Here is a 12822-nt window from a genome sequence, read left to right on the forward strand (position 1 = left end):
CCCATATTATAATATGGACAGAACGCATTACTTGGAACAGCAAAAATTGTATGAAAATTACGTAGAGGTTTTGTTTAAGTAGGTGCTTTATCTGGAATTAGTTGAAGTGCTGAAATTACTTCTATTACCATTGTTGCATCATGTTATTCACTGAATCTGAAGACTTCCTTTCTTGTCTTCCCCATGTTTCTGCATATAAACAATCAAGCCAACAAAGCCATTGTTGTAGCCTGAACAACAAAAAACTTTCAAATAGAATGCTGCATCAATTTCTTCAAATAAATTATGGTTTTTGAACTTTTGTGTATATTTATTGTTATTAAAAGCCTCTGCAGCAATTTATATGTATACCTGTGCTGTGTGGTCAATCTGCTGAGTAGCAGACTTGACAACAGTGTGTGCTAAGTTACCAAGTTTCTGTTTCATTTGAGAAAAGGCTGTATCAAAGTTTTCTCTGGCGAAAGTATAACTTCAGTGAAGTGTAGACATCTGTTGGTGAGTGTTGTTTAACAATACCAGTTCAAAGAAGAGTAAGACAGACCACACCCCTCTCTCCCTGTGGAGAAAGTATGTGAGCACACACATTCCTCAGCATTTTTGAGAGTGCTCTTGAGTTCTCATTTCTATCTTCAGTGTCTTAGTCTGTTAGCGTTATAACATAATTTTATTTATAATTTTGTTTATTAAGGCTTCTCCATGTTTAGATTTTTTTTTCCTATTTTCATTGGTTCTACATCAAATTTGGATGTATTATCCAGTTGTTCAGGTAAGTTTGTTACATTTTCTTTATCCCATTGCTTGCATGTTATTTCTTGAAATTATTTTTTTTTAAAATGATTATGAGAGAACCTATTAATCAATGAGAAAACTTGCAATAATGTCCCAAGTTTCTTCCATTTTTCATTTAGCTATGCATTTTGATTCTGCACACGTGAACACAATAAATATTCTTTTATGTATGCTAGTTAGGTTATTAAAATATGAAATAATATCCTTGACTTTATTTTAAACAAGGAGTCTTGTATATTTATGTATATATTCTGTCTCTACCTCAAGGTTAATCAGCATGGTATTGCCACCACCTGGGAACCATCTGGAGTGATAAGGAAGTGCTATCTGCTTGATATTTGTCTTTGGGGTATGGATCAGCATGCATTTGCTGTGCACAATGGCATTTTTATTTAGAATTTGCCAGCACATGTCTGTAGATATCTCTCTGTGCAACAGGCCCTGCGTCAACCAGGTTTTATAAAGGAAGCACTGACGCTGAATGTAGCTTGCAGCAAGGACGAAGAGCCACAAATAGCACGGTTGGTGGTTTACCCACCAAAACATGCCCTGCAGTTGTTCATGTCTGTTTTGATGCAAAGCTACATGAGTACTTATGAAAGGAATCATCAGCCACAGCTGCTCAAATCTATTGAAAGTGGAAGACCTAAGGATGGTAGCACTGGATTGGTTACATGACCATCCAGGAAATGGAAACCATATTTTTGAAAGAAAAAGAAATTCCCCTGCACTAAATTCCAGATCTTTAGCAAGACATCCCGTTTGCATGCTAACCATAATGTGTTAATTTACCTGACCCAAAATACCATTCATTATGCCCAAAGGGAACTATATTTATGCATTTATTTTTATGTATGTATGCCACATATTACATAGGAGGCAGTGCAATCTGAGGTGGTCTATGGAAAGTGAGAGTAAGAAGTTCCCATGCAGTCATGTAATGGGGCGAATTGTAGGAACATTGTGACAGATATGAAATAATGTTGCATTTAAATTCGAGTGATACTATGCTCAACTGACCGATATGTTGGTCAGCTACTCAAATGTTGCTGTTTAAGGTATATGTCTTTAGATCTCTGGCATGTGATACAAGGAAAGATGAACAAGTCTCTTTATGAACGCTATTGATAGCATCCGAGCAAGAGTTATGTGCCTCTGTGTGCTGGTATTAAGTCTAAACAAAAAGCCACTGGCCTTATCACGAGATCCCCAGTCTCTTGTCCAGTTGTTTCCTAAAGGGAGCAGATTTGCCCTGAGGAGGGGTGAGGAAAAATTGAAGCTTTGGCTATAGATTGTTTCACCAACTAAATAGTGTACTTGCATGAGGCAGGAGAACAGTGGTTGCTGTTGAGTCCTTCCCTCCAAATGTGTCTTCAGTGGCCCTTCTGTTACTGAATAGAAGCAACTCAGCTTTCAAGAATTATTGGCCTGTCTCTGCTGGCAGTCCCTGAGGTTGTTTTTTCAGTGAAACCGTGCAGGAAAATTTCTAGTCACCACCTGCTCCACTGTCATTTTAGCTTGTAAGAAGTATGCAGCAGATGACCATTGCTACCTTAGTCACCAAAAGTTAATCTCAAATGCACTCTAGTAATGAGCATTCAAGACGCTCTTGCCTGGAGAATGTCAAATATTCACAATGTTCTTGTGAAGAAATTTCTCCACCTGTCAGTCCTAAATGCCCCCTTATCCTAAAATGATGATCCCGATCTCTGGACTTGTTAGCTAGGAGAAATGACCTCCAAAGCAGTGTTAGTGTGTATTTTACTGGATCATGTAAACAAAACCTTGGAATGTGAATGTTCTTCATGCCAAATCCCTGCCCAGATCTTGTTTTAACCTATATCAGTGAATGAGGAAACATTAAGAAGATGGATATACAAGTTCAGACATGAGCTTGAATAGTGGAGCAGGCTCCATGAGCAACTGAACAACTCCAGGTGTGTGCTGACGAAAAGCATCGAGAGAAAATAAAGAGGAACCGAGGACATCACACACCAGAACTTAACAACTAAGTGCTCTGTCAAAACAGTTATGCTGCTTGCTGCTAAGAAAATTAGGGAGGCCCACATTAATGTCATGCGCAATTCAAACCAGTCAATTTGTAGTGTTTGTACAACTTTGACACCGATTTATGAATAAGTTGTCAAAGATACTGTCCGAGTGGAATATTTGTATTACGCATACTAAGCTAGATGCTGAAATGTTCTAATTATTTGATTGTATAGAAATGGATTGATCATAAAGGAGGTAATAAAGGGAAAACTAATGTTTCTACCAACTTGAAGTCTGTTGATTCCATCTATTTGAAATGACCAAAAATAATTTGAATTCACTGCAGACCATAAAAGTGCTGGAACTCCATAATTTCTTGTCACCAAAAAGTTTCAGATCTTTTTTCCTTCAGTTTTTACTTCTGTAAGTGATTCACAGCATCAAACAAGCATGCAGAGCTCTGGAAATCTTCTCTGCCCCTCCACTAGAACTGCAAGATAAAATCTAATGCTTGTACAGGATGTAAAAGTACACATTATAGCTTTACATCAAGAATGTCTTGTACTTTTGAAACCCCATCGGCAACTACTTCTGTGGCAGTAGATACTGTGTTGCCTTCCTGGTGTCAGTCATGGGTGTGTAGAATTTTGTTGCACTGAAGGAAGTCAATTAGCCCTTCATGCCTGTACTGGCTCCCAAGGAGCTATCCAGCTTGTCCCATTCTTCAGCCCTATCTCCATAGCCCCCGTCAATTCATCACTTTCAAATGCTTCCCTAGTTCTCCTCTGAAATCTCCCAAGGAGTCCCCCTCCACTCTCCCAGGTAGCACATTCCAAATCCTAACAACTGAGTAAAGAAATTTCTCCTCCACTTACTCCTAGCTCTCTCGTTGGCAAGCTTGAAATTGTGGTTCTTAGTTACTGACTTGCAAACTAGTGGAAACAAAATATCCTCTTTCACCCTGTCAGAATTGTTCATAACTCTTAAGATTACCTCTTATTCGTCTTAGAACACAGAAGATTAAGCTGAATTTCTCACCTCTTTCCTTGTATTGAAAATCTGTAATTCCTGGTGTCATTCTAGTAAATCTCCTGTGAACCATCTCCAGGGATTCAACATTCTTCTTTTAAATAGGTGCTCAGAACTGAAAGCAATACTCTAAATGTTTTTTGACCAATGATTTGTGCAGGTGAGGCATCACTGCCTTGCTTTTATACTCTATCTCTATTCATAAACCCAAGGATCCTGTAAGCTGCCTTAACAACTGTTGCACCTTGCACGGTCACCTTGAGAGAATTATGCATGTGAACCCTAAGTGTCACTCTGCTCCTGTACTCCCCTTGAAGTTGTACCATTTGAGCCTGTATTGGTTTGTTTTTCAACCAAAATGCATCACCTCATATTTGTCTGCAATGAAGTTCATCTGTCAGATATCTGCCTATTTGACCAACTTGTCAATGTCCCTCTAGTTGCTTAGCATCATCCTCACAATTTGCTATTCCCCCTAGCTTTGTATCCTCTATACATTTAAGGGATTTTGCTCCCAACCTCCATCTCCAAATCATTTTATATAAATCAAAAATAAAGCAAGGGTGTCAACACCTATCCATTGGTACATCATTATCGATTCATTTCCAGTCTGAGAAATGCCCATCTATACCTTCCCTCATGTTGCCACCTTCGAATTCATGCTGCCAAGGACCCATTAATCCCAAACATTTCCAACTTGCAAATGAACCTACCAGGCACTGTATCAAATGCTTTCTTAAAGTCCAAACCACAACAGTGCCATCATCCACTGCATGTGTCACCTCATCAAAGAACTCCATTAAAGTTGTCAAACATGACCTATCCTTGATAAAGCCATGTTGGCAGTCTAGTATTACTTTTATTGAAGTGTATGTTTATCTTATCCTATAGTATGGCCTCCATCGGTTTATGCACTGTTGGTGTCAAACTAATAGGTCTACAGTTTGTGAGCTATCCTTTTTCCTCTCTCTTAATCAATAGCATCAAATTTGCAATCCTCCAGTCCCCAGGGACTAATTCGGTGTTCAAAGAGACCTGGAGAATTTGTCAATGACTCCATAATTCACCTCCTTATCTCCGATAGGATCCTTTCCATCCAGGCCTGGTAACTTCTACAACTAGAGTCTTGCCAGCCTTTTTAGCACCTCTTTATCTTTCATTATACTGTTCAGTTGCTCAATACCCATATTTTCTCATTTGGTTAAGACAGGCAAAATATTCACTTCGTACCTCTGTCATGCCTTTGTTACAGTGAGCAGTTTACCCTGCTTGTTTCTTTGGGACCCACTCTATCCTTAGCTAATTTTTTACTATTAATTTGTTTGAAGAACATTGTAGAATTTGTTTTAGTGCAACCTTGCCATCCTTTCCTTGTGCTTCCTCTTAGTCTTCCTTTTTCCAGCCTTGGCGCCTCTCTTGCATTTGAGATACTCTTTCTGATTTATACTGCTAACATTATTATTTCAGTATGCATCATCTGTCTCCTTTTACTCATTTTCTCATCAATATCATTTGTCATTCAGGATATTCTAGCTAAGGGTGCCCTGTATTTATTTTATGGGTATGTACTTATTGTTGTGGTTCTGTTCACCGAGCTGGCAGTTTTTGTTGCAAACATTTCGTCCCCTTTCTAGGTGACATCCTCAGTGCTTGGGAGCCTCCTGTGAAGCGCTTCTGTCATGTTCACAGGAGGCTCCCAAGCACTGAGGATGTCACCTAGAAAGGGGGAAAACATTTGCAACAAAAACTCCCAGCTTGGCGAACAGAACCACAGTAATGACACCCGAGCTACAAATCTTCTCCCAAACTATGGTATATACTTATCTTGGACCCTATTCATCTCTCACCTTTTGAAAGTCTCTCATTTTTCATCTACTTCATCCATCAAAATGCGTTTTGAATCAACTTACTCCAGTTCAACTTTGACCCCTGTTTTCCAGTGGGGCTCTTAATCCTTGACTGATTTGATTCGTTTCCAACTTAATATTGAATTTTATTATTATTGCTATTTCTGAAATGCTGATGTTCTCTGCTTGACCTGCCTGATTTTCTAGGGCAAGATCCAGTACAGCTTCTTCCCTGGTAGGGCAGAAATGCACTATTCCGTAAAGTTCTCCTGCCCACATTGCAGGAATTTCTTCTTTCCATGTCCCACTTTACCTTATTCCTAGTCTACCCTAGGGTAATTGAAATCACCAATTATCACAACCTGACCTGTCCTGCAGGTTTCCATAATCTGCCTACAAATACTGTCGTCTTGTTCCCATTATTTGGAGGTCCGTAATAAATATCCAATAAAGTCACCACTCCCTTCCTGTACCTCTGACCATATAGTTTCTAATCCAGGAATTCTATCTTGATACCATGCTTTTTTCACTCCCCCTGTTTCTACTAAAAACCAGTATCCAGTCCTTTTCTGGCATGAGCCTGTTTCTGTCAATGCTATTTTGTCATATACGCATTGAGCAATTTCTGCTTCCAGTTCCCCAAGTTTGTTCTCCATGCATTTCAATACATAAGTTTAACCCTGCCCTTATCTATTTATTGCTCATTGGGAGTTGACCATTTCTTTGGTTCATTCTCAACACTTAAACCTTTCCTCATCCTTCTGTCCGCTCACCATCCCTCTTTTGCTCTCACTAGTACTTTGAAAACTAAGCCCAGTTATCAATGCACCCTCTACCTTACAAGTTCGTATCTATCCTCACTATGCTGTTTACACACTCAACCAAGAGAATAGTTCTATTTAGGCTCCGATGAAGCCAGTCTCTTCCGAACAGCTTTCTCGTTTCTCGAAAGTGATTGCCATGTCCCAAAAATCTGAAACCCTCCCCATATCATAAATCCGCTGTGTCCATGAAATCACGAATTGCAAATTCCTAGTTGCACCAAAAACTAACAAACGTCAGTATTCATAGGCAAAAATTAAGTTTCAATTATATTTTTAATCGTTTTAACTTATTTTTAATGCGCTCCATTCTTTGAATTTCATCCTACATGGGAGTTCTTAGGAATGGAAGGTTTATAGAAATGAAGAAATGAGTGTACATCATCCCTCAAGCCACACATTTCCCTTTGCCTGAATGATGTGGAGATTCTGGTGTTGGACTGGGGTGGACAAGGTCAAAACTCGCACGATATCAGGTTATAGTCCAGCAGGTTTATTTGTTTGAGACTAGTCTACTAGATTGAGGATGCTATCCTTGCTGATGGAGTTGGAGCTGTCAGGTGTTTGTGTCCTTGGCTCTTCTAGCAGTGAGGCCAGTGTTTCTTCTGCTAGGGTGATGCAAATAAGACCATCACATCGAAGGAAACTATGACCTTGTCTTCCTCTACCCTTGGTGTCTTTGATCAGGAATTCCTGGGTGGAGTGGATAAAGTTGCTTGAGTCTTCTACTAGGTATTTCAGTTTACGTTGCAGTTCCCTTGCTGTATGTCAGTGTACCGGGCAGTGAGACTGTGGGGTCTGAGAGGGGGGCCCGTTGTTTATGTAGCTTTGGTAATCCATAGATGTTGGAACCTTCAGGTTTTGTTATTTGAGGGTCTGGCTTGTTAATTTCACCTGTCTTTTGAAGGTTCCTCAAGGGTTGCTGTAATACGGTTTTCTTGCTGTGGAGTCTGGTCCATCGCCACCTGTTGGTAGGTGTTAGTATCTATGAGTAGTGTGCTTTTTCAGTGTACTGTGTTCTGTTCAGGATGACGGTCATGTGCCCTTTGTCTGTTTGAGCGCATTGCACACGTAGAAGATTTGTAGCTCAGGTTGTGGGTCAGTTTGTTACTTTGCTTCATGTTAATATGTGAATTGGAGTAACGGGGCAAGTTAAGTCTGAATCAAGATTACTGTGCATTTATATGAATGCATGGAGTGTGATTAATTAAGATTGAGAACTAACCGACACAGTTTGCCGTGTGGAAATATGATGCCATGGTAATAACAGAAGTCTGGTTCAAGGAATGTCTGGACTGAGTGTTAAATATTCTGCAGTACTCGGTGTTCAGAAAAGCAAACAAAAGGAGGAAAGGAGAAGGGGTGACAGTATTAGTTAGGGACAGCATTGCACTACTGGAGAGAAAACATTTCCCAGTGGATTCATGACCAGAATCAATTCAGCTGAAGCTAAGGAACAAAAGACCATAAGACCTGGGAGTGGAAGTAAGGCCATTCGGCTCATCGACTCCACTCCACCATTCAATCATGACTGATGGGCATTTCAACTCCACTTACCCGCATTCTCCCCATAGCCCTTAATTCCTCGAGACAACAAGAATCTATCAATCTCTGCCTTGAAGACATTTTCCTGAGGTGTGGGGACCAAAACTGGACACAGTACTCCAAATGGGGCCTAACCAGAGCACCATAGTGCAATGGAGTGCAATAATATTGTATAGTGTAGCCTATAGGCCACCAGTTGGTGGGAAGAATGAAGATCAAATCTTGAGGGAAATTAGAAGGAGATGCAAACATCATGAAATAGGGATAATTGACTTTAATTTTTTTCAGTGTTCACTGGAATATTGATTTGTGTAAGGGGCAGAGACAGCAAGATTGTGTTCAGAAGAATTTCTGACAGCTGTATGTGTCTAGTTCAACAAAGAAAGATACACAGTTGGACCTGGATTTTGGAAATAAGTTGGACCAAGTAGATCAAGTATCGGTGGAAAATATTTAGGAGACAGTGATCATTATATCTAAAGGTTTGGGACAATGGTCAATCAGAGTGAGAAAAATCAACTGGTCAAGAGTGGACCTTCGATGAAACAAAACCAGCTGGGTTGGATAGACTGGAATGACAGGTTGGTGGGAATGGGTTACCTTTAAAGAGAAAATGGGTTTGAATACAATAGAAGTATGTGCCCTCATATGGGAAAGGCAGAAAAAAAAACAAATCTAGAGTTGTTTCTAGAACCAGAACCTCAAACTGAGCTACAAATCTTCTCAAAACATACTAAATCTAGAGCTCTTTGAATGACGCAGAAGATAGAAATAAAGAGAAAAAAGAGCAAGTCTACATCTGGGAAGCCAGGGAGGAGATTGCTGAGCCTTTGGCTTTGATCTTTGTCATCTTCATGTCGACAGGAATAATACCAGAATACTGGAGGATAGCAAATGTTTCTCTCTCCAAGAAGAGGAGTAGAGACAACCCTGGTAATTATGGACCAGTGAGCCTTGCTTCAGTTGTGGGTGAAGTGTTGGCAAAGTTTATAAGAGAGAGGATTTATAATTATCTAGAAAAGAAAAAGTTGATTAGGGATAGTCAACACTGTTTTGTGAAAAGTAGGTCATGCCTCTCAAACCTTATTGAGTTCTTTGAGTTGTGGATAGGGAATAAGGATGTTGTAGGTTACAGAAGATTAGATAAGCTGCAGAGCTGGGCTGAGAGGTAGCAAATAGAATTTAATTCTGAAAAGTGTGAGGTGATTCACTTTGGAAGAAGTAACAGGAATGCAGAGTAAGATTCTTTGTGGTGTAGGTGCAAGTGAGGACTGCAACTGCTGGAGATCGAGTCTAGATTAGAGTGGTACTGGAAAAGCAAGTGGGTCAGGCAGCATCCAAGGAACAGGAAACTTGACGTTTCTGGTAGAAGTCCTTCATCAGGGCTGATGAAGGGCTTTTGCCAGAAGTGTCAATTTTTCCTGCTCCTTGGATGCTCCCTGACCATCTCCGGTAGTGTAGATAAGCAGAGAGATCTTTGTGTCCAGGTACATAGATCCTTAAAAGTTGCCACCCAGGTTGATAGGGTTATTAAGAAGGCATATATGTCTTAGTTTTTGTTGGTAGAGGATGGAGTTTCAGAACAATGAGGTCATGCAGCAGCTGTATAAAACTCTGCAGCCACATTTGGAGTATTACGTACAGTTCTGGTCACCGCATTATAGGAAGGACGTGGAAGCTTTGGAAAGGGTTCAGAGGAGATTTACTGGGATGTTGTCTGGTATGGAGGGAAGGTCTTATGATGAAAGGCTGAGGGACCTGGAGCTGTTTTTGTTAGAGAGAAGAAGGTTGAGAGGTGACTTAACTGAGGCATATAAGATAATCAGAGGGTTAGATATGTTGAACAGTGAGAGCCTTTTCTCCCAGATGGTGATGGCTAGTACAAGGGAACATAGCCTTAAATTGAGGAGTGATAGATATAGGATGGATGTCAGAGGTAGTTTGTTTACTCAGTAGTAAGGGCATGGAACGCACTGCCTGCAACTGTAGTAGACTCGCCAACTTTAAGGGCATTTAAATGGTCATTGGATAGGCACAATGAATAGTGAACTGGAATAGTGTAGGTTAGATGAGCTTCAGATTGGTTCCACAGGTCGGCGCAACATTGATGGCCAACAGGCCTGTACTACACTGTAACGTTCTGTATTCTATGACAGGTGTTAGGTAGGAAGTGCAACGGAGAACGAAGGAATATAGAAGGACCATAAAGGAGAAATTGTAAAAGATCAGCTGATCCTCAGCCATGTAAAGTTAATTATTAAAAAATTAAGATTACATAAAAGATGCACCTTGAAATTTTATGATTATAGTATCGCAAAGTTCATTGTAACCAACTGAGTACATTTTAAAGTATAGTTATTTGATGTGGTAAAGATTATCAGAGAAAATGTCAATTACAGATTGTTGAAATTTTAGCAGACCTGGTGTTAATATTTGTTATGGAGGGAGATGGTAGCTAGGGGGACAGCAGTAGTACAATTTTTGAATAATCAGAAACAATGGAAGAAACATAATGTTTCCTAAAGCATGGTAAAAAGATGATATTAATAATAGTGTGATTATACACAGAATGATTTGCTGGAGAAAATGATTTTTCCTTGAGATCTGCAAACCCATCTGATTCACAAATGTGCCTGAGGGAAAGAAATCTGCAGTCTGGTCTGGCTAACCATGATTCTATTTAATGGCAGGTTTGAAAGGCAAATGTCCTATTTCTTACAGTCTTACGTGCTACACTCAGTATACATTAAGGTGGTTGACTCTAAAATAGCCCAGCAAAGGGAAATTAAGGCTGGTCTTGCCATTTTTTATCTAGTGTGTGTAAAATTGAGAATCTCCTTTTTTGTGAATACACTTCTGAAAGAATCTTAGTCTTCTGCTATTTCTCTTCTAGTGTGATAAATACAAGAAGGGAATTATTGATGGATCAGCATGTGGCAGCCTGTGTGATAAGGGCACTCTTTATTTTGGCAAGTGCCTCTCTAATAAACCTAACAATCAGGTAAGAGCATGGCAAAAAATCTGGCATTTTAATTGTTAAAGATTGCATACTGCTAATTTTTTAAATATTTTAAGGAATGTATTGCAAATACAACGTATTGGAGCAATAAGGTCATGTTAGTTGACTGCATCATGTTTTAGCATTATGGAAGATGGTTGTTTAACTGGGTGTCAAGACCTGGACTGTAGAACACTTTTTTTACATTTAATTTGTCTTTTACTTTATTATTATACACAATGACAATTTTACATGTACAACAAAAACATTAAAGCAAAAAGAGTCATTGCTATTGCTGTAATGTTTCAAATCACATGATTTTTCCTGTGAAATCTGAACTTTTAATTCATGATTTACTGTCAGATTCAGCAAACTGTACAGTATCATACAAACTTAAACTCTAAGACATGGACTTTGAATGTTATCAAAAATTCACATCTTTGTTACTCTGTCACTAAACATGGCCATTTTAGCTCTTGGCTCTGCTTTAAATGCAAACAAGTTTAAATTTGAATGTTGTTTTACTCACATTACTTAGATGTGCGAGCAATTCCAGCAGATCAGAAATATGATCAATTATTACCTAAACATTGCAATCATTTTTCTTGTCTATTATGTTGTATTTAGTCTTGATTACTGAAGGGCAGGCTGTTGAAGAATGTGTACCTGTGTTAGAGAAAGTACTCCTCCGTCAGTTAAAAATCACACAACATCAGGTTATAGTCTAACAGGACTATTGAGCTATAACCTGGTGTTGAGAGATTTTTAACTTTGTCCACCCCAGTTCAACACTGGCACCTCCATATCCTCCACTCAAGACAGCTGCTGACTTCTCAGGCTATACAGTAAAAACCTTGATTATCTGAACAAGATCTCAAGGTCCCAATGCTTGAGTAAACTGTGTTATCCGAACATTCGATTGTCTGAACAAAATATTGCTCGCCCGAGTCGATCGGACAATGGAGATTGCCCTGTATTGAGAATTCAGAGCTAGAGGTATGCCACAATGCCATCTGCTGGCCTTGTCGCTCCATGTATCAACCTGAACAGAACCATGATTTAGATCCTGGAGTTTGAAATTATTGGCTATTCATAGATCAGGGAGATCATTGATCAAAAGTGCCAGTATTCCATGGAAGAAAGATTTTACAAAATGTGGTAATTTTGAAACCATGTTCTCTTCTATGTAGTTGGGTTACTTTTGGTCCAAGGAATGGTTTTCAGTATACTGATCTCCAGTGGATTTTGGAAGCGACCTCAGGACATCTGCATTTGTTTGTGTCTGAATAAATGGTTGAGATTGTGGACTTTGCGTCAAGGAGTGCAGTAGTAAACTTACACACAGCTTTGTTGTTTGATTTTCTCCCCTCGCTGACTTTTAAAATATTGACCAGATTGTGATTTTATTTTGTTTCTAACTTAAATTTTCAACACTTCTACTTGGTGGGAAAATGCCTGTTAGGGATGGATTTTTTTTTTTATCGATTTTAGTGCATCATGCATACCTCTTTTTGCATCATGGACACATTTGCATGCTAGGAGGAAGTGAGGACTGCAGATGCTAGAGATCAGAGTCAAAAAGTGTGGTGCTGGAAAAGCACAGCAGGTCAGGCAGCATCCGAGGAGCAGGAGAGTCTGTATTTCGAGCATCAACTCTTCGTCTGGAATGTCACCAAATCTTCATCCACCTTTGCATACGACTTTTACTTCATCGAGTCCCCACTGTGTGGAGGCAGCCCATCGCATCCACACCAACCCTACAAAGAGCATCCCACCTAGAACCACCTCCCTACCCTATCCC

The 12822-nt window shown here is 39.6% G+C and overlaps 1 protein-coding gene across 1 annotated transcript in view; it reads left to right on the forward strand.

Moving 5' to 3' along the window:
• dipk1aa (divergent protein kinase domain 1Aa) overlaps window positions 1-12822 on the forward strand; it is a 62896-nt gene that overhangs the window by 40556 nt on the left and 9518 nt on the right. The window contains exon 3 of the mRNA XM_060829965.1: window positions 10917-11024. Coding sequence (XP_060685948.1) covers window positions 10917-11024 — 108 coding nt within the window. The remainder of the gene's footprint in view (window positions 1-10916; window positions 11025-12822) is intronic.

Source organism: Hemiscyllium ocellatum, chromosome 9 (assembly GCF_020745735.1).
Source record: "Hemiscyllium ocellatum isolate sHemOce1 chromosome 9, sHemOce1.pat.X.cur, whole genome shotgun sequence".
In the NCBI taxonomy this organism is placed as follows: Eukaryota; Metazoa; Chordata; class Chondrichthyes; order Orectolobiformes; family Hemiscylliidae; genus Hemiscyllium; species Hemiscyllium ocellatum.